The following is a 23,550-nucleotide window of genomic DNA, read 5'->3' as shown; positions in this document are numbered from 1 at the left end:
TCTGTGTACTAACCATTAATTTGGACCAAATTTAACATAACATAAAATCTTGCAAACTTTAATTTTTTAAAAAAGTGTTTAGCTTGATAATAATTTCTAATATCAATCCCAATGTTATAACTAAATGGTTGCATGGCTGTACTTGAAATTCTAAACAAATTATTTGAAGTGGAACTTAGTTCAGTTCTTCCAGACTAGTAGTAATTGTTATTAACAACTTTCATGTCAATTTATATTTTCTCTAACTAGTTTAGCTCTGGAGTGCCAAATTATCTGGATATACTTGAGTAATCACATTAGTTATGTTCGGACAATTACTTAAATCTTTTTAAATTAAAAGATAATGAAGGTCATTAATTAGAAATCTCAAGAGGAGAGGAAGGAATAAACTGGTCAACAGATGGTATAGATAATCACGTAAAAATGATAGGTAATTATAGATTACCCAAATAAAAGCAATAATTAATATATATAGACAAATATATATTTTTAAAAGAGTAATATTTTTAGAGATGACTATATACCAAGCACTAAACTAAGAACTTTATAATTCTCATTTGTCATTACCCTAGTAAGTAGGAATTATTATTATCCTCATATTAAAGATAAATTAACTAGTGCTTAAGTATTAGGTTGGTTAAGTATTAGTTAAGAGGCAGAATTAGGCCTGACCTGTGGTGGTGCAGTGGATAAAGTGTCGACCTGGAATGCTGAGGTCGCCGGTTCGAAACCCTGGGCTTGCCTGGTCAAGGCACATATGGGAGTTGATGCTTTCTGCTCCTCCCTCCCCTTCTCTCTCTGTCTCTCTCCTCTCTCTCTCTCTCCTTTCTAAAATGAATAAATAAAATAAAATAAAATAAAAAATAAAAGTGATTCTTCTAAAAAAAAAAAAGGCAGAATTAGTTAAGTGGAATTTGGATTCAGGTCTGCTTGATTTCAAAGTTCATGCTTTTAAGTACTACACTCTAGTGTATAAGAAATAGAATATTTAAAGACTATTCATCAGTTTAAAAATAAAATACTAAGGCCGTTTTGACAAAAAGATGTTTAATTACGTGAAAACACTCATTAGTCTCAAAGTACACACTAACTATAACACTGTACCTGTGATCTACTTCAAAACCATTCTGAGGTTTCACAAGAAATTCTGAAAAGTGAAGAATCCCACAAATAAGAAAAAGATCAATTAAAAATGGAAAACATGTTATTAACCAATGTTACTACAATAAATTTAATTAGAAAAGGAAAACATGGCCTGACCGGGCAGTGGTGCAGTGGATAGAGTGTGGGACTGGGATGCGGAGGACCCAGGTTCGAGACCCTGAGGTCGCCAGCTTGAGTGCGGGCTCATCTGGTTTGAGCAAAGCTCACCGTCTTGGACCCAAGGTCACTGGCTCGAGCAAGGGGTTACTTGGTCTGCTGAAGGCCCACGGTCAGGGCACATATGAGAGAGCAGTCAATGAACACCTAAGATGTCACAACGAAAAACTGATGATTGATGCTTCTCATCTCTCTCCGTTCCTGTCTGTCTGTTCCTATCTGTCCCTCTCTCTGACTTTCTCTCTGTCCTTGTAAAAAAAAAAAAAAAAAAAAAGGAAAACATGGCATTTAACCACATGTATTTTCTGGTTTATGACAACAGCTAGCTGGTGAAACTGAGAATAGATGTTATTACTCATATAAGCGTTAAGTATTTGGTGTCTCTCAATTTATTTATTTTTAATTGAATTTATTGGGGTATAGGTTCAGGTATGAAACACAATAAAATATCTGCACACTGCATCCTGGTGCCTCTCAATTTAGAATATCTGGAGAATTAATCTAGAAGGGTATCTCCAGTTGTATGAATTTAGATGTATACAGGATGGGACAAAAGTAGGTTTAGTTATTCATATGAAAAATAATACAATAATTAATAAATAATAATACAAGAATAAACTCTGTGTAAACCTATTTTTGCCCCACCCTTTAATATCCTGATACTCTGTATCCTTGTAGCTTTACATGCCTAATCCAGGTGTCCCTGACTGGTTCCCAGAGACTTCAGTGCAGAATTCACTTTCTCATAGAAACAGTGTAATAAATAACAGTAAGGTATAGTAGGCAATCACATTAGAAATGTGCCTAGGCATATTTTAAATTAAACATGCATTTTAAGCATTCAGAATTTAATTAACCATTTTTTTTCAAATGTAACTATTGGTTAAAAACTGCCTCAAGCCTCAATTTTAATTAGCTACAAGTTACTAAAAATCCTTAACTATTAAAATGTATCATAAGCCTAAAGTTAATATAGTTCCATTGCTGACTATTAATTTCTATCTAAAAGTGAACTTTTCTCAATTTTACATTTTTTTAAAATTTATTGATTGATTTTTAGATAAAAGAGAAAGAGAGAGAAAGAGGGAGGAGAAGCAGAAGAATCAACTTGTAGTAGTTGCTTCCCATATATGCCTTGACCGGGCAAGCCCAGGGTTTCGAATCGGCGACCTCACCATTCCTAGTGGACACTTTATCCACTAAGCCACAAGTCAGGCTCACATCTTTTTATATGAGTTTTTTTTTACCACTCAACATAAATTTTTATTAAAAATACTTACCCAACTTAGTATCTCCCAAGACAATCTTGCTTCAGCATAGAGCTTTGGTTAAACAGTCATGACAACCTTCAGTTTTAAACACCAGCCAGTTTCTAACTAACATTACTCCTACTCTATATGCCAGGAACAAAATCTTCTGGTTTGGAGCAAAGGAACAGAGATTTCTTAATTCCTAAAATTAATAAAAGTTTATTTAAGATACTTTTAAACTTGTTTTCTAATGAAGCTATTTTCTCTTACATCAGAAGAGCACCTATTGGCAATGGGAAAATATTTTTATTAAACAAAAACCTTAAATACAAAACAGGGAATGCTATGTAAATACAAGTCTATCTGGTGGATAAAGTCACGAGGATTAGACTGATTGAGAATTACAAATTCCATTTTTTCTTTTTACTTGTTAAACAATAGACAAACACCACATTCCATTGTCAATAAACATGAAAAGATTTACTGGATTTTATTTTATTTTGTATTTTTCTGAAGTTGGAAACGGGGAGGCAGACAGACTCCCGCATGCGCCGACCGGGATCCACACTGCATGCCCACCAGGGGACGATGCTCTGCCCCTCTGGGGCGTTGCTCTGTTGCGACCAGAGCCACTCTAACGCCTGAGGCAAAGGCCATGGAGCCATCCCCAGCGCCCGGGGCCAACTTTGCTCCAATGGAGCCTCAGCTGCGGGAGGGGAAGAGAGAGACAGAGAGGAAAGGAGAGGGGGAGGGGTGGAGAAGCAGATGGGCGCCTCTCCTGTGTGCCCTGGCCGGGAATTGAACCCGGGACTCCTGCATGCCAGGCCGACGCTCTCCCGCTGAGCCAACTGGCCAGGGCCAGATTTACTGTATTTTAAATAAAAATCTCAAAAAATTAAGGATGTGCACCAAGATTGTTTTAAGAATGTGAATCTATTTTAAAACCAATTTGCTAAAATTCCCAAAATAGTTATTAACTATTCCCTTCAAAAGCAAGAGCAGTACATATCTGGTATATCTGCAATGTTTCCATAATCTAACAATAATCTATGTGCGTTTAACAATAATGGAAAGTAGAAATTACACAGACATCCAAGGATTGGGGCCTGGTTAAATAAGCTATGTAGCCTTGAAATGCTTATTGTTCTTATAATAAAGAATTGGATTCCTTAGTTTAACTTCATGTGCTGGTGACTTCTGGTCCTCTTTGCATCATCCTGGGGGACTGGGGTAAAATTGTTCATATTCTGACTACTGCTACTGCTGTCAAGTCTTTGACCTAGCCGTCTGCATCTCCTATGAAACTGTGGCAGGCTATGTTGTTACCATGCAAATAGGGTAAAATCTCTGTTTTTGACATTTTAAAAACTGTGCTCCCCCCAAAAATATATATATATATTTTTTTTATTACGTGAGAGGAGGAGAGGCAGGGAGGCCGAGAGACAGACTCTCACATGCACCCCAACCAGGATCCACTCAGCAAGCCCACTAGAGGACGATGCTCTTTCCAGCTGGGATCGCTGCTCCGTTGTTGCTCGAAGGGAGCTATTTCAGCACCTGAGGGGAAGCCATAGAGCCACCCTCAGCCACCAGGGGCAAACTGATCGAACCACTGGCACAATGGCTCTGGGAGAAGGGGGGAGATGGGTGGACAAGTAGATAGTCGCTTTTACTGTGTGCCCTGACTGGAATCCAACTCGGGGCTTCCACACACCAGGTGAACGCCTTACCTCTCAGAGTCCAACCGGCCAGGGACCCCACAATCAATCAATCAAACCACCAATATTTTAATTGTAAAATATTGGTGCAAAAACTAATTTTTTTTAATTTATTGATTTTAGTGAGAGAGGAAAGGAGAAACATCAATTTTCTGTTCCACTTATTTATGCATTCACTGGTTGCTTCTTGCGTGTACCCTGACGCAGGGCTCTAACCCGCAACCTTGGTGTGTACTGGAGGACGCTGTAACCAACTGAGCTACCCCACCAAGGTCTAAAAACTAATTTTTGTCAAAAAATATTTTATTAATTCTTTCATACTTACCAGCATTATTACTGTGGAACCTCTGATATAAAATGATAGATACATGAATTTACCAAAACTTCCAAACTGCCCTTTTGCTGTTCCACTTGTCTATCTGACCCCACCCTTACTTACTGGATTATTGCCTCTGAAACAGAAAAGTTCTAGGAAGCTGGTCAGCTGCCCTGAGGAGAAGCTTTCCAGGAAGCCGAAATCGTAGGACTGCAGAAGGGAGCATACCAGAATTGCTGACTCAACGCACACTTGCTCAAAGCTCTCCCCACCTTAATAAATGTTTGCCTCAGAGTCTGTTTCGGTGCACTTCTCCCAGGGGTGCCCCGGCAGGTCTTGCTCCTCTAATAAAGCCTGCACACCTGGTGTTCATTCTTACAAAAATCTGAAGAAAAACAGTACAACTAAGTGTTAGAACTTTAGTGGTTAAAAATCTTACCTCCTCTCATTTTGAGCGACCACAATTTGTGCCTGATAAGTATGTTATGTGTTGCAGCTAACGAGCTTGTAATGAGATCATTTGTATGTAACTCGGTGTACTGGAAAAGTATCTTCTGAAACCAAGCCTGTAACCTCTCTTAACAGATTTTGGTGTCCTCAGAGGTCTGATTGGCCCTCCAACTACATTCCATTACTGTATTTACCAAGCAATTTAAAATATCTTGAAGGTCCAAATAGGAATGATCTGAGACAGCATCCAAGTTTCAACATTCCTATGTTTACAAAAACAGCCCCACATAGCCTGGATCATACCTTAGAAACTAAAATATTTAAAAGTATCCTTTCTGTCAATTAATCTCTGGGATTCTATAGTTAAGGGAGAGCTTTGCTCTTCACCTTCCACCCGCGAGGAAGTCTGTGGGCCGCACACACCCAGCCGAAGCCCCTCTCTTCCACACACCTGCCAGTCCGCCCCGAAGGTCGGCGCAGGAATCTAGCTGGGGTGGTCCTGCGTGAGCCACGCGGTGGGAGCACCAGGCCGATGAAGGTCCCCAATCTCCTCACTGGCCCAGGCCGGGAGTCGACAGTCGGCCTAGCCCCGCCCTGCTCCCTGGGAGACTGCTGGGGTGCTTCACTCGCCCAGCGTCCTCTGCTTCCCGCGCAGGCGCACCCTATGTTCTCCAGGTTCACAGCCCGCAGCTACGCGTTCTTCGTTCCTCGGCGACAGATGGCGTCACTTCCGGCGACGTTGCTAAGCAACCCACACAGTTTACCAAACAGTCCCCGAGCTGGAGGCAGCGGCGCTCTGAGTGGGAATCGCCTTTCCAAATCTGAGAGGCCCCTGGGAACCTCGTCAGAGATGCTGATGCGGTTCGGAAGGCGTTGTGGACAGGCAAAGGAAAGGACGGGTGAGCTAAACTGGTCCATACCAGCATGAGCTTCGTTTCTGATTCCCAGGCATGGGGTGAGAGGCTAGGGTACCAAGTGAGGGCCCCTAGTCCAGGTGAAGTGAACTGCAACGAGTGGATAGCAGCGTTGGGTTCTTAAGTAAGTTGGACAGTTTTGCCCTCAGGTGGATTGGTATGTGGGAAAAGAGGGAAAGAATAAGAAGTAGGCTGACCCAATTGATCTGCGCAGTGACAACTTCAAGAGTCTGAATTTTTATTTGCGCTTGAACTTTGTTATTTATTGAGTGAGTTGCAGTATCTTTTGGAAATATCAACAGCCTCATTAGACTCCTGGCTGAACCTTCTGAGTGCTTTTATGAAAGTTTCTGAAGGGAAATGTTTTAATTTCCTCATCTCTGAAGTGAAGGTAAGGCCTCACCCTAAGGCAAATGCTTTGATAGAGTATAAAAAGTAATGCTATTTAAGATTTTTTAATTTCGGTGACCTGTTATAATATTTAGATTTTGTAATAGAAGTAGCATAATGAGACATCTAAGGAGCTCGTTATCAATTCCAATTATTTTAGTTTCTTCGGTCTCTAAATTCTCAGTTAATGTTGTCATAGTGACGAGAACTGGGAATTTGGACTGTCCTCATGTCAGTGCCTGAGTTTCTGTAACAATAGAGCCTCTTGTGTCAGACGTAGAGTGGGAGCCAGCCATTCTCCATTAATGGATATGTATGTAGTGGAGGACTTACGAAGTAGCAACAGAGGGTTACGATCTGTAGGAGAGAGATAGTACCTATGTGGCATGTACTGTAAAAACACAATTACTCCAACATATTCTCTTTCCTATGTAAGCAGAACTGCACTGAAAGATTTAGAGACCTAATAAGTGTTCTGCAGCTTTGATCCAAAAGTTTCCATCTGAGCCTCATTACTAATTTGCAATTATCATTTGGAAGAGGGTGAAATAGGAGAGGGGTTCAGATATGTAGACAGCTAGCAATGACACAATTATATAAAGATTTTTTTTGGGTTGGAATCAGCCAGAGTGGTGAATCTCTAAAAATCCTCTCCTCTATTAAGTTAAAAAGAACATTAGAAAAAAAAAAAAAAAAAAAGAGGAAAAAATCAGAATCACCTTCTTGAGAACTCAGGAAATCAAACTGAAGGCTTGCAACAATTGGGGAGTGTATATCAAGAAAATTAGCTGAATCTTGACAAAAACAGTGAGTTTTTGCATTTTAAGTTGCTCTAGTCCCAGACTTTTCTCCCAGCTTTATGGTAGTCAAGAAAACCACTGCGATCACAGTGAAATTCAGTGGCTTAGCAATCTATGGAGGGAGCAGAACAGGGTTGGATCCCCTGCAAAGCCCATTTCCCAGGTAACTGTTATTATTTGACCTGTCTGGTAGTTCCCTGGAAAAGCCCATTTGCAAGGCTTGTCTTTATTTGACCTGACTCAGAGCTCACCAGGTATGTTTGTTAAAACAGTGCTATTTTCTAAACATCAAAGCTGCCTGTTGCAGTGTTAACAATTGGCTATGAACAACAAAACGATCAAGCAACTTAAAAGGAATACCTAGGATATGAGATGCCCATAGGGAACTTTGAAAAGAGGGACAAATATATATCCCACAAAGGTGGGATATAAAACTGAGACTCATGGACTTAGATAAAAGTGAAATGGTTACTCAGGGGAGGGGGTAGGGAGAGGGAAGTGAAGAGGGACAAATATATGGCAACAGAAAATTATTAGACTGGGTAATGAACACACAACGAAATCAACAGTTCAGATGCTATAGAGATGTCAACCTAAAGCCTATGTACTATTTTTTTTCAAAGGTTTTATTTATTGATTTTAGAGAGAGGAGAGAGAGAGAAGGGAGAAAGGAACAGGAAGCATCAACTCATAGTAGTTGCTTTTCTTATGTGCCTTGACCAGGCAAGCCCAGGCCCCGAACCAGTGACCTCAGCATTCCAGGTCAACGCTTTATCCATTGCACCACCACAAGTTAAGCAACCTGTGTATTCTTATTGATCAATGTCACCCCATTAAATTTAATTTCAAAATAAAATAAATTAAAAATTAAAGAAAAGGAAAATCTCCTTATATACCTATTTTTTTTTTTTTTTTTTGTATTTTTCTGAAGCTGGAAACAGGGAGAGACAGTCAGACAGACTCCCACATGCGCCTGACCGGGATCCACCCGGCATGCCCACCAGGGGGCGATGCTCTGCCCACCATGGGGCGATGCTCTGCCCCTCCGGGGCATCGCTCTGCCGAGACCAGAGCCACTCTAGCGCCTGGGGCAGAGGCCAAGGAGCCATCCCCAGCGCCCAGGCCATCTTTGCTCCAATGGAGCCTTGGCTGCGGGAGGGGAAGAGAGAGACAGAGAGGAAAGGGGGGGGTGGAGAAGCAAACGGGCGCTTCTCCTATGTGCCCTGGCCGGGAATCGAACCCGGGTCCCCCCGCACGCCAGGCCGACGCTCTACCGCTGAGCCAACCGGCCAGGGCCTATACCTATTTTTTTTGTGAGATCAGCAAAAAATATAATTTTTGGTGTGCTGCAGAATTTTAGCTATTAATTTATATGTGCCATGAGATGAATAAGATTGCAGACTACTGCTTTACACATTCCGGAAGCTCATTGATATTCTAAATAGGGTAAACTCAAGTTACAATCAATACATCACGATCAGACTCTTGAAATCTAAAGACAAAAATATTGAATGCAGTACAAGATAATTCATCACGTATAAGTGAGCCTCACTGAGAATAACAGTTGATTTCTCATGAGAAACTACAGAGGCTAGAAGGCAGCAGGTTGACGTATTCATCTTTCAAAATTCATGGAGAATTTAAGATATTTCCAGGTAAACAAAGACTGAGCAAATTCATATCTAGCAGACCAACCCTACGAGCAACAGTAAAAGGAGTCCTTCAGAATAAAATGAAAGGACACTGGACCATAACTCAAATACACATAAATAAATAAAGAGCACCAATAAATTAAATATACATGTAAATAAAAATACAGTATAAATGTATTTTGTTTGTAACTCTTTTTCTTCTGATTTAAAAGACAACGTTAAGAAATAAAATTCGCCCTGGCTGGTTGGCTCAGCGGTAGAGCGTCGGCCTAGCGTGCAGAGGACCCGGGTTTGATTTCCGGCCAGGGCACACAGGAGAAGCGCCCATTTGCTTCTCCACCCTTCCGCCGCGCTTTCCTCTCTGTCTCTCTCTTCCCCTCCCGCAGCCAAGGCTCCATTGGAGCAAAGATGGCCCAGGCGCTGGGGATGGCTCTGTGGCCTCTGCCTCAGGCTCTAGAGTGGCTCTGGTCGCAACATGGCAACGCCCAGGATGGGCAGAGCATCGCCCCCTGGTGGGCAGAGCGTCGCCCCATGGTGGGCTTGCCGGGTGGATCCGGGTCGGGCGCATGCGGGAGTCTGTCTGACTGTCTCTCCCTGTTTCCAGCTTCAGAAAAATGAAAAAAAAAAAAAAAAAGAAATAAAATTCTGTGTTCATGAGCATAGAATATATGAAGATGTAATTTGGCCCTGGCCGGTTAGCTCAGTGGTAGAGCGTCGGCCTGGCGTGCGGAAGTCCCGGGTTCGGTTCCCGGCCAGGGCACACAGGAGAGGCACCCATCTGCTTCTCCACCCTTCCCCCTCTCCTTCCTCTCTGTCTCTCTCTTCCCCTCCCACAGCCGAGGCTCCATTGGAGCAAAAGATGGCCCAGGTGCTGAGGATGGCTCCTTGGCCTCTGCCCCAGGCGCTAGAGTGGCTCTGGTCGCGACAGAGCGACACCCTGGATGGGCAGAGCATTGCCCCCTGGTGGCGTGGCGGGGGGGGGGGATCCCGGTCGGCCACATGCGGGAGTCTGTCTGACTGCCTCCCGGTTTCCAGCTTCAGAAAAAAAAAAAATCATACACTGTTGGAAAGAATAAATGGTGCAGACACTTTGAAAAACAACTTGACACTTCCCTAAAATGTTAAACATGAAGTTATAATTTTCCTAGATGTGTCTAAGATAATTGAAAACATATATCTATACAAAAACTTATACATGAATGTTCATAGCAGCATCTTTATTATATGCGGCTTAAGTGTCTGTTTGTCGCCGATAGCTTATTGGTTGCTTGCGTAACTGTACTAGCCAATGGGGTGAAGTTGCCACGGCATTCAAATAGTCCCGCCTTCTGGCATGCTACCTCACAAATTGAGGTTAAAGATTGGAGCAATTATTATGCTATTAAGAAATCTTAACACCAGAAGGGGTCTTTGCAATGGTACAAGACTAGAGGTTCCCCAATTGAAAAATAGTGTCATAATAGTTCTAAGTCTTTGGCTCCTCTAAAGGTGAAATACATGTCATTCCAAGAATTGATTTGGCGCCATCTCAAACAGGGTTGCCGTTTCAATTGAGACGTAGACAATTTCCTGTAAAACTTGCCTTTGCTATGACCATCAATAAGTCTCAGGGCCAAACGCTTAAGCGTGTTGGCATTTTTTTACCTGAGCCTGCATTTGGACACGGTCAACTTTACGTTGCCTGTTCAAGAGTTCGTGAAAGAACGGACATAAAATTAAAAATAATTGATTGTCCTCTGCAAGGCGAGCTTAAAAATGATGGAAAGATCTACACAAGAAATGTTGTGTACAAAGAGATCTTTGACATGTGAATTAACATTTTATTATTGATATTTAAATCACCTTTATTTATTGAGCTAGCAGTGGCTCTTAAGAAATGTACAGCCGAGCGTCGGCCTAGCGTGCGGAGGACCCGGGTTCGATTCCCGGCCAGGGCACACAGGAGAAGCGCCCATTTGCTTCTCCACCCCTCCGCCGCGCTTTCCTCTCTGTCTCTCTCGTCCCCTCCCGCAGCTAAGGTTCCATTGGAGCAAAGATGGCCCGGGCGCTGGGGATGGCTCTGTGGCCTCTGCCCCAGGCGCTAGAGTGGCTCTGGTCGCAACATGGCGACGCCCAGGATGGGCAGAGCGTCGCCCCCTGGTGGGCGTGCCGGGAGGATCCCGGTCGGGCGCATGCGGGAGTCTGTCTGACTGTCTCTCCCTGTTTCCAGCTTCAGAAAAATGAAAAGAAAAAAAAAAAAAAAAAAAAAAAGAAATGTACAGCCAGTGGTTTCCTTCATTGCACTCTACTTTAAGCAATTAAGCAAGTAGAAGGGGGAAACCCCGTGGGGCACTAAGCAAAGGGGCGTCCTCGCCACCTGCCCTGGGTAATTCAGTTTGAATTAGCAGACACCTTTGCACAAATCATTTTAATTACAATTTATAATATCTAGAACAGCAGTCATTTCGTATGACCGCCGGGCTTTCTAGTTTTTCATAATAGTCAAAAGGTGGAAACAACCCAAATGCTAACAAAATGTGATACATCTATACAATGGAAAGTTATTCAGCTATAAAAAGCAATTAAGTACTGATACATGCTATCATAGGAATTAACCTTGAAAACATAATGTAAGTGAAAGAAGCTAGACATAAAATGCCAGGTATTGTATGATTCCTTTTATATGAAATGTCTGGAATAGGCAAATCCATAAAGACAGACAGTAGATTAGTGGTTGTCAGGGACTGTGGGAGGGGATAATGCAGGGAATGATGGGAGAACTTGTCCCAACTTCAGGGCCTGAGACTAAAAAACCTTTCCCAAAACTTTCTGTGGCTTCTCTTTTTTCATTATCATTGCCCATATCTGCTGCTTTTGTGGTTTTTCTCTTATCTTCTTGTGTCAGAGTCCAAAAGATCTTGAATAAAGCATCCAGTGATGGGATTAAAATAATTTGACAACTGGTTCTCTGCACTAATGACAGTTTTAAGTATAAAAAATATATATACCGAAAGGTAGTTTATTATTTCATGCATTTAATACTTAACTAAGATCAATAAAAGAGATAAACAAAAGTAGATTATAAGAGTTTTAAAATATTAATCAAAAACATTAAATAATACCTGACAAAAAACCAATAAAACTGTTACTTAAGATATTTCCACATTGCTTCTTTTTTTTAAACATTCTTTTATTTATTTATTTATAATTTAATTAATTGTGTTTACATAGATTCAAGGGTCACCCCGAATGCATCCTCCCTCCCCCATATTCCCCTCAATATCTCTCTTGCCCCCCTCCTTACAGAGCCCTCCCCCCTTCCCTTCAGGTTTACCCCATCCTATCATCCCCTTTCCCTCTGTCCTCTTTTCCTCTGATCCCTTTGATCCCTCCCTGTCTCCATTCCGTTCCTCAGTTCATATTGTTCATTGGATTTCTCAAATGAGTGAGGTCATATGATATTTTTCTTTCTCTACCTGGCTTATTTCATTCAACATGATAGTTTCCAGGTCCCTCCATATTGTTGCAAAAGGTAATATTTCCTTCTTTTTCATAGCCCCATAGTATTCCATTGTATATATGTACCACAGCTTTTTAATCCACTCGTCCACTGACAGACACTTGGGCTGTTTCCAGATCTTCGCTATTGTGAACAATGCTGCCGTAAACATGGGGGTGCATTTCTTTTTTTCTGTTGGTGATATGGTGTCCTTGGGATATATTCCTATAAGTGGGATAGCTGGGTCAAAGGACAGTTCCATTTCTAATTTTTGGAGGAATCTCCATACTGTTTTCCACAGTGGCTGCACCAGTCTGCATTGCATTCCCATCAGTAGTGCAGGAAGGTTCCCTTTTCTCCACATCCTCACCAGCACTTATTCTGTGTTGTTTTGTTGATGAGCGCCATTCTGACTGGTGTGAGGTGGTATCTCATTGTGGTTTTAATTTGCATTTCTCTAATGATTAGTGATGTTGAACATTTTTTCATTTGTCTATTGGCATTTCTTGTGCCCATTTTTTGATTGGATTGTTTGTCTTCCTGGTGTTGAGTTTTGCAAGTTCTTTATAAATTTTGGTTATTAATCCCTTATAAGATGTATTGTCAAATATGTTCTCCCATTGTGTGGTTTGTCTTTTTATTCTGTTCATATTTTCTTTAGCTGTGCAAAAGCTTTTTAGTTTGATATAGTCCCATTTGTTTATCCTTTTATTTCATTTGCCTGTGGAGATAATTCAGCAAAGATATTGCTGCGATACATGTTGGTGAGGTTACTGCCTAAGTTTTCTTCTAGGATACTTATGGTTTCACGACTTACATTTAAGTCTTTTATCCATTTTGAGTTTATTTTTGTGAATGGTGTAAGTTGGTGGTCTAGTTTCATTTTTTTGCAGGTAGCTGTCCAGTTTTCCCAACTCCATTTGTTAAAGAGACTGTCTTTACTCCACTGTATGCTCTTACTTCCTTTGTCAAATATCAGTTGTCCATAAAGGTGTGGGTTTATTTCTGGGTTCTCTGTTCTGTTCCATTGATCTATATGTCTGTTCTTATGCCAGTACCAGGCTGTTTTGAGTACAATGGCCTTGTAGTATAACTTGATATCAGGAAGTGTGATACCTCCCACTTTATTCTTCTTTTTCAAGATTGCTGAGGCTATTCGTGTTCTTTTTTGGTTCTATATAAATTTTTGGAATATGTGTTCTATATCTTTGAAGTATGTCATTGGTATTTTAATTGGTATTGCATTGAATTTATAAATTGCTTTGAGTAACATAGACATTTTAATGATGTTTATTCTTCCTAACCATGAGCACGGTATATGCTTCCACTTGTTTGTGTCTTCCTTGATTTCTTTTATCAATGTTTTATAATTTTCTGAGTACAAGTCTTTAACCTCCTTGGTTAAATTTACTCCTAGGTACTTTATTTTTTTGTTGCAATAGTGAAGGGGATTGTTTGCTTAATTTCTCTTTCTGACAGTTCATTGTTCTGATTTCTGTGTATTAATTTTATATCCTGCCACCTTGCTGAATTCGTTTATTAGGCCCAGTAGTTTTTTGACTGAGACTTTATAGGGTTTTCTATATACAGTATCATATCATCTGCAAAAAATGATAGTTTTACTTCTTTTCCAATTTGGATGCCTTTTATTTCTTCTTCTTGTCTGGTTACTGTAGCTAGGACTTCCAGTACTATGTTGAATAAGAGTGGTGAAAGGGGGCACCCCTGCCTTGTTCCTGATTTTAAGGGAATTACTTTTAATTTTTGTACATTCATTATAATGTTGGCTGTGGGTTTGTCATAGATGGCCTTTATCATGTTGAGGTATGTTTCCTGTATTCCTACTTTGCTAAGAGCTGGATTTTATCAAATGCTTTTTCTGCATCTATTGAAATTACCATGTGGTTTTTCTCTTTCCTTTTGTTTCTGTGGTGAATCACATTAATTGATTTACGAATGTTGTACCATCCTTGCCTCCCCAGAATAAATCCCACTTGATCATGATGTATGATTTTTTTCATGTATTGCTGGATTTGGTTTGCTAATATTTTGTTGAGGATTTTAGCATCTAAATTCATCAGGGATATTGGCCTATAATTTTCTTTTTTTGTGTTGTCTTTGCCTGGTTTTGGAATCAGAATTATGCTCGCCTCATAAAAGAAATTTGGAAGTGTTCCTTCCTCCTGAATTTTTTGAAATAGCTTGAGAAGGATAGGAGTTAGTTCTTCTTTAGAAGTTAGGTAGAATTCACCAGTGAAGCCATCGGGCCCAGAAGTTTTGTTTTTTGGGAGCTCTTTGATAACTGTTTCTATCTCTTTTGTTGTAATCGGTCTGTTTAGGTTTTCTGATTCTTCCAGATTGATTTTTGGAAGATTATATCTTTCAAGGAATTTGTCCATTTCACCTAGGTTGTTTAATTTTTTGGCATACAGTTCTTCATAGTATTTTCTTACAATATTTTGTATTTCTGTTGTGTTGGTTGTTACTTCTCTACTCTCATTTCCAATTTTATTTGAGTCCTCTCTCTTCTTTTCTTGTTGAGTCTTGTTAATGATTCATCGATCTTGTTTACCCTTTCAAAGATCCAGCTCTTGGTTTCATTGATCCTCTGTATTGTTTCTTTAGCTTCTATGTCATTTATTTCTGCTCTGATCTTTATTATTTCCTTCCTTCTACTACCTCTGGGCTTACTTGCTGTTCTTTTTCTAGTTCTTTTATTTATTTATTTTATTTTTTTCTGTATTTTTCTGAAGCCGGAAATGGGGAGAGACAGTCAGACAGACTCCCGCATACCCCCGACCGGGATCCACTTGGCACGCTCACCAGGGGGTGATGCTCTGCCCACCAGGGGGCGATGCTCTGCCCTTCTGGGGCGTCGCACTGTTGTGACCAGAGCCACTCTAGCACCTGGGGCAGAGGCCGAGGAGCCATCCCCAGCCCCCGGGCCATCTTTGCTCCAATGGAGCCTCGGCTGCGGGAGGGGAAGAGAGAGACAGAGAGGAAGGAGAGGGGGAGGGGTGGAGAAGCAGATGGGCGCTTCTCCTGTGTGCCCTGGCCAGGAATCGAACCTGGGACTTCTGCACACCAGGCCGACGCTCTACCACTAAGTCAACTGGCCAGGGCCCTTTCTAGTTCTTTTAAATGAAGGGTTAGGTTGTTTATTTGGGCTTTTTCAAGCTTCTTAAGGAATGCCTGTAGTGCTATGAACTTCCCTCTCAGGACTGCTTTTGCTGTGTCCCATAAATTTTGAATTGTTGTTTGCTCATTATCATTTGTTTCTAGGAATTTTTTTATTTCTTCTTTGATTTCATTGTTAACCTATTCATTATTTAATAACATGCTATTTAGTTTCCATGTGTTTGAGAATTTTTGAGTTTTTCTGTTGTGGTTGATTTCTAGTTTCATGCCATTGTGACTGGAGAAAGTGCTGATATGATTTCAATCTTCTTAAATTTGTTGAGCCTGCTTTTGTGTCCTAACATGTGGTCTATCTTAGAGAATGTACCATGAACACTTGAAAAGAATGTATATTCTGCCTTAGGGTGAAATGTTCTAAAGATATCTATTAAATCAAGTTGATCTAGTGTGTCCTTTAAGTCTGCTGTTTCTGTGTTAATTTTCTTTCTTGAGGGTCTATCTAGTGATGTTAGTGGGGTATTGAAATCCCCTACCAGTATAGTATTGATGTTGATCTCGCCCTTTATATCCATCAAAGTCTGCTTTATGTAGTGTGTCCATAAAGTCATGTGCACTTTTGACCGGTCACAGGAAAGCAACAAAAGACGATAGAAATGTGAAATCTGCACCAAATAAAAGGAAAACCCTCCCAGTTTCTGTAGAATGATGTGGCAGCATATGCGCATGCGCAGATGATGATGTAACACCGTGTATACAGCGGAGCAGCCCACGGCCATGCCAGTCGAGATGTGGACGGTATAGAGGAAAGTTCAGTGTGTTCTGTGTGTCTCTAAATTCGAATCCGTGACCAAAGCGCAACATGAATATCGGCGTGTTTATAACAAAGTGCCACCACATAGGAATAACATTACTCAGTGAGATAAGCACTTGAAGGAAACCGGCAGTTTGGTGGAGAAACCCCGTTCTAGTAGGCCATCAGTCAGTGACGAGTCTGTAGAGGCTATATGGGATAACTACCTAAGGAGCCCTAAAAAATCTGTGCGTGAGCCTACATCGAACTGCACTGAATAGGTATGAAACTGGGAGAGTTTTCCTTTTATTTGGTGCAGATTTCACATTTCTGTGGTCTTTTGTTGCTTTCCTGTGACCGGTCAAAAGTGCACCATGACTTTACGGACACACTGTATTTTTTTTTTTTTACCAATAAAATAAAACTTTATTTTGTAATCATTTCCAAAGTTGACAGAAATGGATCAAATATCCCATTTAGCTGCACTGATTGCAGAAAATGTTCATAACCACTTCATGGAAATGTACTATTCTTATAAATTAACAATATTTGGGATGGACACATCATGTCTAAATATTTTAATCCATGAGCATAAAAGTTTAACAGCCAGAGGCAAACTAAAGAATGAGCTGTCACCCCTGGTCCCTCCGTCACCTGCCCAGGTGCTCCTTTGGGTCTGGAGAGTTTAGATACAATAGCGTCAGGGGTGCATGACTTTGAGTGAGACATGAGTTTTCAAAGCAAGAACCCAGATAGAAAATTTTTAATTGACAAATACTTGACAAAAGGGTTTTAAGAAATGGAAAGAATGCACGAAGTGAAGTTATGAATGGAAATTCTGCACCCTCCTCCAAGTCCCTGGTGTCCAACAGGCTTTGCTGATGGAGCCTTAAGGAGGTCATGTGGCCAGCTGTGTTTGTGACCAAACACCCCTTGGTGCAGATCTGCCTTGTTCCCCAGTGACATCTGTGAGGCCTCCTTGAACCCCACTGGCTGGTCTGACCTGAAAGTTCCCCTTTTCCGTCCTGGGCCAGAAGGACTGAAACGCAGCGTTTTACATACTTCCCTTTGCCACGGCCTGGTCCTGGAGAAATCCAGTGACCGCAGTGCAGCCTGAGGAGGGGACAGAGGAAGGGCGTCTGTTCTTAGCGGCTCCCACGACAGAGCCAGGCATGGGTGAGGGGAGCATGCCCTCAGGAGCGGGAGATCTTGTCAGGAGGCATGAACCCGGTGTCCCCAAGGGCTCTGAGCACCCAGGGCCATCAGGCCAGACCACCAGGTGGGTGATGCTGCCGTTGTTGAGGGAGAGACGGAGCCAGCCTTCTGGAGGGAACTGCAGAGATTGGCACACGATGTAGCGGATGACATTGGCGTGGCAGATGAAGATCTCGTAACTGTCCTCCTGCTGTTTGGCGCCCGCCCGGTGGTTGTAGTTCCGGAAGGCGGCCTCAATCCTGGCTCCGTCTTCGTAATACTGGCAGGTGTTTGCTGATGCTATCAGTGGTTTCTACTGCACAGTTCATGAAGGAACGCACAACTTTATTAAACTTCAACCCCAAGCTTGCAAGTCGGAGACCAATTAGGTCAAGCCTGTTCGTGGCCCAGGGGCGTCAGGATGTGGTCCTTTTCCCAGGAAGTGTCCACATGGTACTGGGAGTGCCTGATGAGGAAGATGTGCCGTGTGGCCCTGGCTTTGCAGTGGTCTATCCTGGACGCCATGTCGTCATCTCCAGAATCCAGGTTCCTCTTGCGCAGGTTGACCAGGGACAGCGGATTCTCGACTGTCCCAGTTCGGGTCCCAGACTCCGGCCCGGGGAGTGTAGCCCCCGTCCCCAAGCTGGAGGCTCGGCCATGTGCAGCTCCGCATCCACACCTGCGGGGGGCCTCCCCCACAGCCACGGCCGAGAAGAGCATGGTGGCCGAGCCCCTGCCAGGCCGCAGGCCGGGAGCTGCGGTGCCTGCCAGAACGCCATGCTGGCCTGTCCTGCGCTGGGGAAGCGCTCTGGACGTGGACGATGAGCAGGGAGGCACACGCTCCCCCCCCCCCCCCCGAAGGCCACTTTCTGGGCCAGCCAGCACTGCTGGGCTGAAGTTCCCCACACTGTATATTTAGGTGCTCCTATATTAGGTGCATAGATATTTATGGTGGTTATATCTTTCTGTTGGATTGCTCCCTTTATCATTATGTAGTGACCTTCTTTATCTCTTACTATAGTCTTTGTTTTAAAGTCCATTTTGTCTGATATAAGTATTGCTACCCCAGCTTTTTTTCATTTCCATTTGCATGAAATGTTTTTTTTCATCCTTTTACCTTCAGCCTATGTGCATCTTTTGTTTTAAGGTGTGTCTCTTGTAGACAGCATATGTACGGATCCTGTTTTCTTATCTAAGCAGCTACCCTATGTCTTTTGATTGGATCATTTAATCCATTTACATTTAAGGTTATTATTGATATGTAGTTGTTTATTGCCATTTTATTTTCTAAAGCTGTATTCCTCTTTTGCTATGTTCTTTTCCCACTTTGATCTGTTTACAACAGTCTCCTTAACATTTCCTGCAGCATTGGTTTGGTTGTAATAAATTCCTTGAGTTTTTTTTTTGTCTGGGAAGCTTTTTATTTCTCCTTCAATTTTAAATGTAGCCTTGCTGGATAAAGTAGTCTTGGTTGTAGGCTCTTGTTCTGCATTACTTTGAATATTTTTTGCCATTCCCTTCTGGCCTCAAGTGTTTCTGTTGAGAAGTCGGATGTCATCCTTATGGGGGCTCCTTTGTAGGTGATAGCCTTCTTTTCTCTGGCAGCTTTTAATATTTTCTCTTTATCGCTTAGCTTTGGTATTTTAATTATGTGTCTTGGTGTAGGTCTTTTTGGGTTTCTCTTTAATGTAGTTCTCTGTGCTTCTTGAACTTGTGAGACCCTTCTTTGCATCAATTTAGGGAAGTTTTCAGCTCTGATTTGATTGAATAATGTTTTTATCCCTTCTTCTTTCTCTTCTTCTTCAGGAACCCCTATGATGTGGATGTTATTTCTCTTCATGTTGTCACAGAGCTCTCTCAGAGTTTCCTCAGACTTTTTGAGTCTCTTCTCTTTTTTCTGCTCTGCTTTCATGCCTTTGTTCATCTTGTCCTCCAACTCGCTGATTTGATCCTCAGCTTCATCCATCCTGCTTTTAATTCCTTCCATTGTGGTCTTCATTTCTGATATTGTATTTGTCACCTCTGATTCTTTTTTAATATTTCAATGTCCTTTTTTATACTTGCTATCTCTTTATTTAGGTGTTCGTAATGACCATCTATTGTTGTTCTAAGATCCCTAAGCATCATAAAAATCATTATTCTAAACTCTGCATCTGGCAGTTTGTTATTTCCATATCACTCAGTTCCTTTTCTGGAGATTTCTCTTGTGGTTTCATTTGGATTGTACTTCTCTGTCTTCTCATTATGTCTATGTGTTTGGGTGTATTGTTTGTAGGGCTGGTTGAGTCTAGGTTTGGTGCTGTCTGCCTCCAATTTTCAGTTGTGTTATTTCTAGGTCTTCTTGAGTTGGAATCAGCTGTTATGTGTAATCCACTTTCAGATTTGGGCTGCTTTGAATTCTTGATTTGTTTGTTTTCTTCTCAGTTTTAGTCTTGTTTACTGATCTCAGTAGTGGGGTATTTGAAACTGTATCCAGGAATGTGGTAGGTGTAACCTGAGACTTTGAAGACCTGATCTGCTTGTTACTCTTTCTGGGGGTGGGGTGCTTTCTCAGCTTCAGTAGGGGGAGGTGTATCTCAGATCTCCATGGAGACCTGAGTTTTTGCCCCTCCTCCCCACTTCTTGTTTTCATCTGTGTCTTGTTGCACTGATTGGAGCTGGAGAGATGTCTGGAGATGTATGATCCGGAAGCTCTTTAGTGTTGTGTTATGTGGAAGGATCAAACCTTGTCCCAGCTATGGCCGCCTCCAGCACTGGATGAGTCAGTTTCTCAGGTCCTCCCATGCATTCTTCTGCCAGTCACCGTCTGTCTCTCTCTCTCCCCTTTCCTTTTGGAAGTTAAGCCAGCCCTTACAACACACCTCGTTCCCAGGTCCCCAGGCAAATGGCTGTGAGCAATATTTATTACTCTTTTCCTTGGAATGAGAGCCCTTCTGGGCTCTCAGCCTCACACCCCCTTTGTTCCCTATAAGCAGGGGAGACTCACCACTCCTTGGTGCTCCCTACAAGGCTCAGTGTGGCTTCTTCTTTGCTCTTGGTTTTCGAGAGCTGGTCTTGTAGTCCACAGTTGGTTTTTCAAGCTGATTGTTCCTAAATTAATTTGTAATCCAGTTTGGTGGTGTGAGCTGGGAGTCTGTGCATCTTCCTACTCCACTGCCATCTTCAGGTCTCCGCATTGCTTCTTGATTGGCAATCCACTTGCAATTTTTTTCACTTATGGATGAAATGAATATTACTATGGGTGCTTAGAATACACTGTTGTGCAGATGAACATTAAAAAAGAGTAAGGGAGGCCTGACCTGTGGTGGCACAATGGATTAAGTGTCAACCTGGAATGCTGAGGTTGCCAATTCGAAACCCTGCACTTGTCTGACCAGGACACATGAGAGTTGATGCTTCCTGCTCCTGCCCCCCCCTTTCTCTCTCTCTCTTTCTCCTCTCTAAAATGAATAAATTAAAATAAATAAATAAATAAAAAAGAGTAAGGGATATAAATTTTGATTTCCACATTGCATGGCTGCCCAGGCGTCCACCTTAGAGAGAACCCTGATTACAAGTGTCATTTTAACAACCAGTTAATCCAACTCAACAAAAAATTAGGTATTGGTTCTGCCGAACCTCTGCCAACTGGCTAAATCCCACCACTGAAAGTATCTCATACGCAGTCCTAGAGGACGGACCACATTTTGCATTATGCAGCTTCTGACATCCAGCTCTCCTTCCCCTGCTTCCAAAGCCTGTTCGCCACTGTATTCTTTGTAGGAAGTAGCTCCTGCTAATAGGGGTGTTTGGTCAAAAATACCCAGACCCTTTAGTATTTTTGTGAATTAAAATTTCTCTATTTATTTCTCATTTTAAGGAATTGGAATGACTCTTGGGTCAGAGAAGATATTAATATGCCTAACAATATGTTAATCAAATTGTAGATTTAACTTTGTGGCCTTTGTTTAGTGAGCCTTTGTTTGCCAGTAACACAAAGTTGAGCCAGTTCAGGCAAAACAAAGGAAATATGTTAAAAGGCTATAATGTCAGGACTCTTTAGTTATAAGTGACTAAAGTTTAATTCACTGTAGTTAAAACAGAAGGGGAATATTTTGGCTCACATAGCTGAGAATTTAGGTATAATTTGAACCAGGGTACTATTTTACTTTTCAGCTTCCCTTTGCTTTGTTTTTATGTAGACACTTTGTATGTGGTAGGCAAGATGGTGCTGGTAGTTATAAACTCACACTTTAGTTTATCAGCCAGCTTCTCACTCCCATCAACCTTATGTTAAACCCCAAGAAGACTATAATTGATCCCAGCAGCTTTTGTCTCATAACTTTCTTTCCCAGCCATGTGATTTCTTGTTTCTGGTTTTTTGTCTACCTCTGTTTCATTCTTCTAATAAAAATGGTAAAAATAATAATAGCTAATGATAGCTAGTGTGGGAGCATAATGCGTGCCAGTCACTATGTATTTTATATTATTGACATATATTACTTTATTTAATTCTCACGCCAACCATATAAAGTACGTAGGTACTTTTAATATCTCCATTTTGCAATTAAGGAATTAGACTCAGAGGGTTCAATAATTTTGTTTAGAGTCACATAATTTATACTGAGAAAACATCTAGGTAGTCTGTCTCCATAATGCACTCTCTCATTTTTTTTTTTTTTTTTTTTAGAGAGAGAGGCAGGGAGAAAAAGATAGATCGGAATATTGAGCTGTGCCTGTATGTGCCCTGACCAGGGATTGATTCGGCAACCTTCGTACTTCCGGACGATGCTCTAATCCAGTGGTCCCCAACCCCTGGGCCGCGGACCGGTACCGGTTGTGGGCCATTTGGTACTGGTCCGCAGAGAAAGAATAAATAACTTACATTATTTCTGTTTTATTTATACTTAAGTCTGAATGATGTTTTATTTTTTTAAAATGACCAGATTCCCCCTGTTACATCTGTCTAAGACTCGCTCTTGACACTTGTCTCGGTCACATGATACATTTATCTGTCCCACCCTAAAGGCCGGTCCGTGAAAATATTTTCTGACATTAAACCGGTCCGTGGCCCAGAAAAGGTTGGGGATCACTGCTCTAACCAACTGAGCTATTTGGCCAAGGCTTAACTGTTCCTTTATTTATTTAGAGAGAGAAAGGGAGAGGGAGCGGAGGGAGAAATGAAGAATTCATTTGTTGTTCCACTCAGTCATGCATTCATTGGCTGCTTCTCATGTGTGTCCTGACCGGAGATTTAACCTGCAACCTTGTCATTTTGGGTTGACGCTCTAACCGATTGAGCTAACCAGCACTGCACAATACACTGTTTTATGCAGTGTGCTTTGTTGTGCCTGTGGCCACTAACCATCATTCAAATGAATTTTTTATTTTGGTGAATTTCCCTCATCACAAGTCTTTATCTCCTTAAGTGGAAGGCAGAATTCATTTTTTCTGCCTCCCTTTGCAGCTAGGTTACAGGCATGAGACCAGTCAATTGTTCATGTATTAGTTTAAATTCTGGATAAAGTGATATGAGGAAGCAAACAGCTTGTTGAATCCATTTTCTGGAGATTGTGGCAGCAAAATTGTACCAGATTCAGGGGAAACATTGATGAAGGTTTAGATATATAATATCAAGTGGAGCAAATTTTGCAGGGCCAATTGAGGTATCTACCTAATGCCATTTAACATGAGCCTTCAGTAGAACCTCCTGATGTAATTTGTGTGATGTTTCCCATGTATAGCTTCCAAGTATAACTCTCTGTCTCTCTGAGAGATACAGTAGGCTACTTAGTATCCTTTAATGCAGGGGTCGGGAACTTTTTTGGCTGAGAGAGCCATGAACACCACATATTTTTAAATGTAATTCCATGACAGCCATACAACGACCCGTGTACGTTATGCGTTATCCAATAAAAATTTGGTGTTGTCCTGGAGGACAGCTGTGATTGGCTCCAGCCACCCACAACCATGAACATGAGTGGTAGGAAATGAATGGATTGTAATACATGAGAATGTTTTATATTTTTAATGTAATTATTTTTTTATTAAAGATTTGTCTGTGAGCCAGATGCAGCCATCAAAAGAGCCACATCTGGCTCGTGAGCCATAGGTTCCTGATGCCTGCTTTAATGAATTCCTTTTCTGCTTAAACTAGCTAG

The 23,550-nt window shown here is 41.6% G+C and overlaps 2 protein-coding genes and 1 pseudogene across 12 annotated transcripts in view; 1 reads left to right on the top strand and 2 right to left on the bottom strand.

The window, feature by feature from the left end:
- The window catches only part of PHOSPHO2 (phosphatase, orphan 2), a 37,308-nt gene that overhangs the window by 1,247 nt on the left and 12,511 nt on the right, over window positions 1-23,550 (bottom strand). Inside the window, exons 1-5 of one of the 10 annotated variants that reach the window (XM_066345873.1) lie at window positions 5,506-5,637; window positions 4,877-4,989; window positions 2,601-2,772; window positions 1,100-1,147; window positions 673-821 (exon numbers count right to left, since the gene is read on the bottom strand). The exons of 1 other annotated variant lie outside the window; for it this stretch is intronic. The gene's annotated coding sequence lies outside the window, so the exon portion shown is untranslated. Of the gene's footprint in view, window positions 1-672; window positions 829-1,099; window positions 1,148-2,600; window positions 2,773-4,727; window positions 4,815-4,876; window positions 4,990-5,043; window positions 5,370-5,441; window positions 5,657-23,550 lie in introns of those variants that run through there. 8 more of the 10 variants (XM_066345877.1, XM_066345874.1, XM_066345876.1 and 5 more) reach the window with 8 other exon arrangements.
- Window positions 5,830-23,550, top strand: part of CFAP210 (cilia and flagella associated protein 210) — a 59,915-nt gene continuing 42,194 nt past the window's right edge. Inside the window, exon 1 of one of the 2 annotated variants that reach the window (XM_066345871.1) lies at window positions 5,830-5,953. In XM_066345871.1, coding sequence (XP_066201968.1) covers window positions 5,905-5,953 — 49 coding nt within the window. In that variant the 5' untranslated portion in view covers window positions 5,830-5,904. Of the gene's footprint in view, window positions 5,954-6,282; window positions 6,360-23,550 lie in introns of those variants that run through there. The other variant, XM_066345872.1, reaches the window with a different exon arrangement.
- LOC136378676 (serine/threonine-protein phosphatase PGAM5, mitochondrial pseudogene) lies at window positions 17,410-22,237 on the bottom strand (annotated as a pseudogene).

This window comes from Saccopteryx leptura, chromosome 7 (assembly GCF_036850995.1).
Source record: "Saccopteryx leptura isolate mSacLep1 chromosome 7, mSacLep1_pri_phased_curated, whole genome shotgun sequence".
Taxonomy (NCBI): domain Eukaryota; kingdom Metazoa; phylum Chordata; class Mammalia; order Chiroptera; family Emballonuridae; genus Saccopteryx; species Saccopteryx leptura.
Note: the sequence above shows the minus strand (reverse complement) of the source record. Positions and strands in the feature narration are given on the sequence as shown.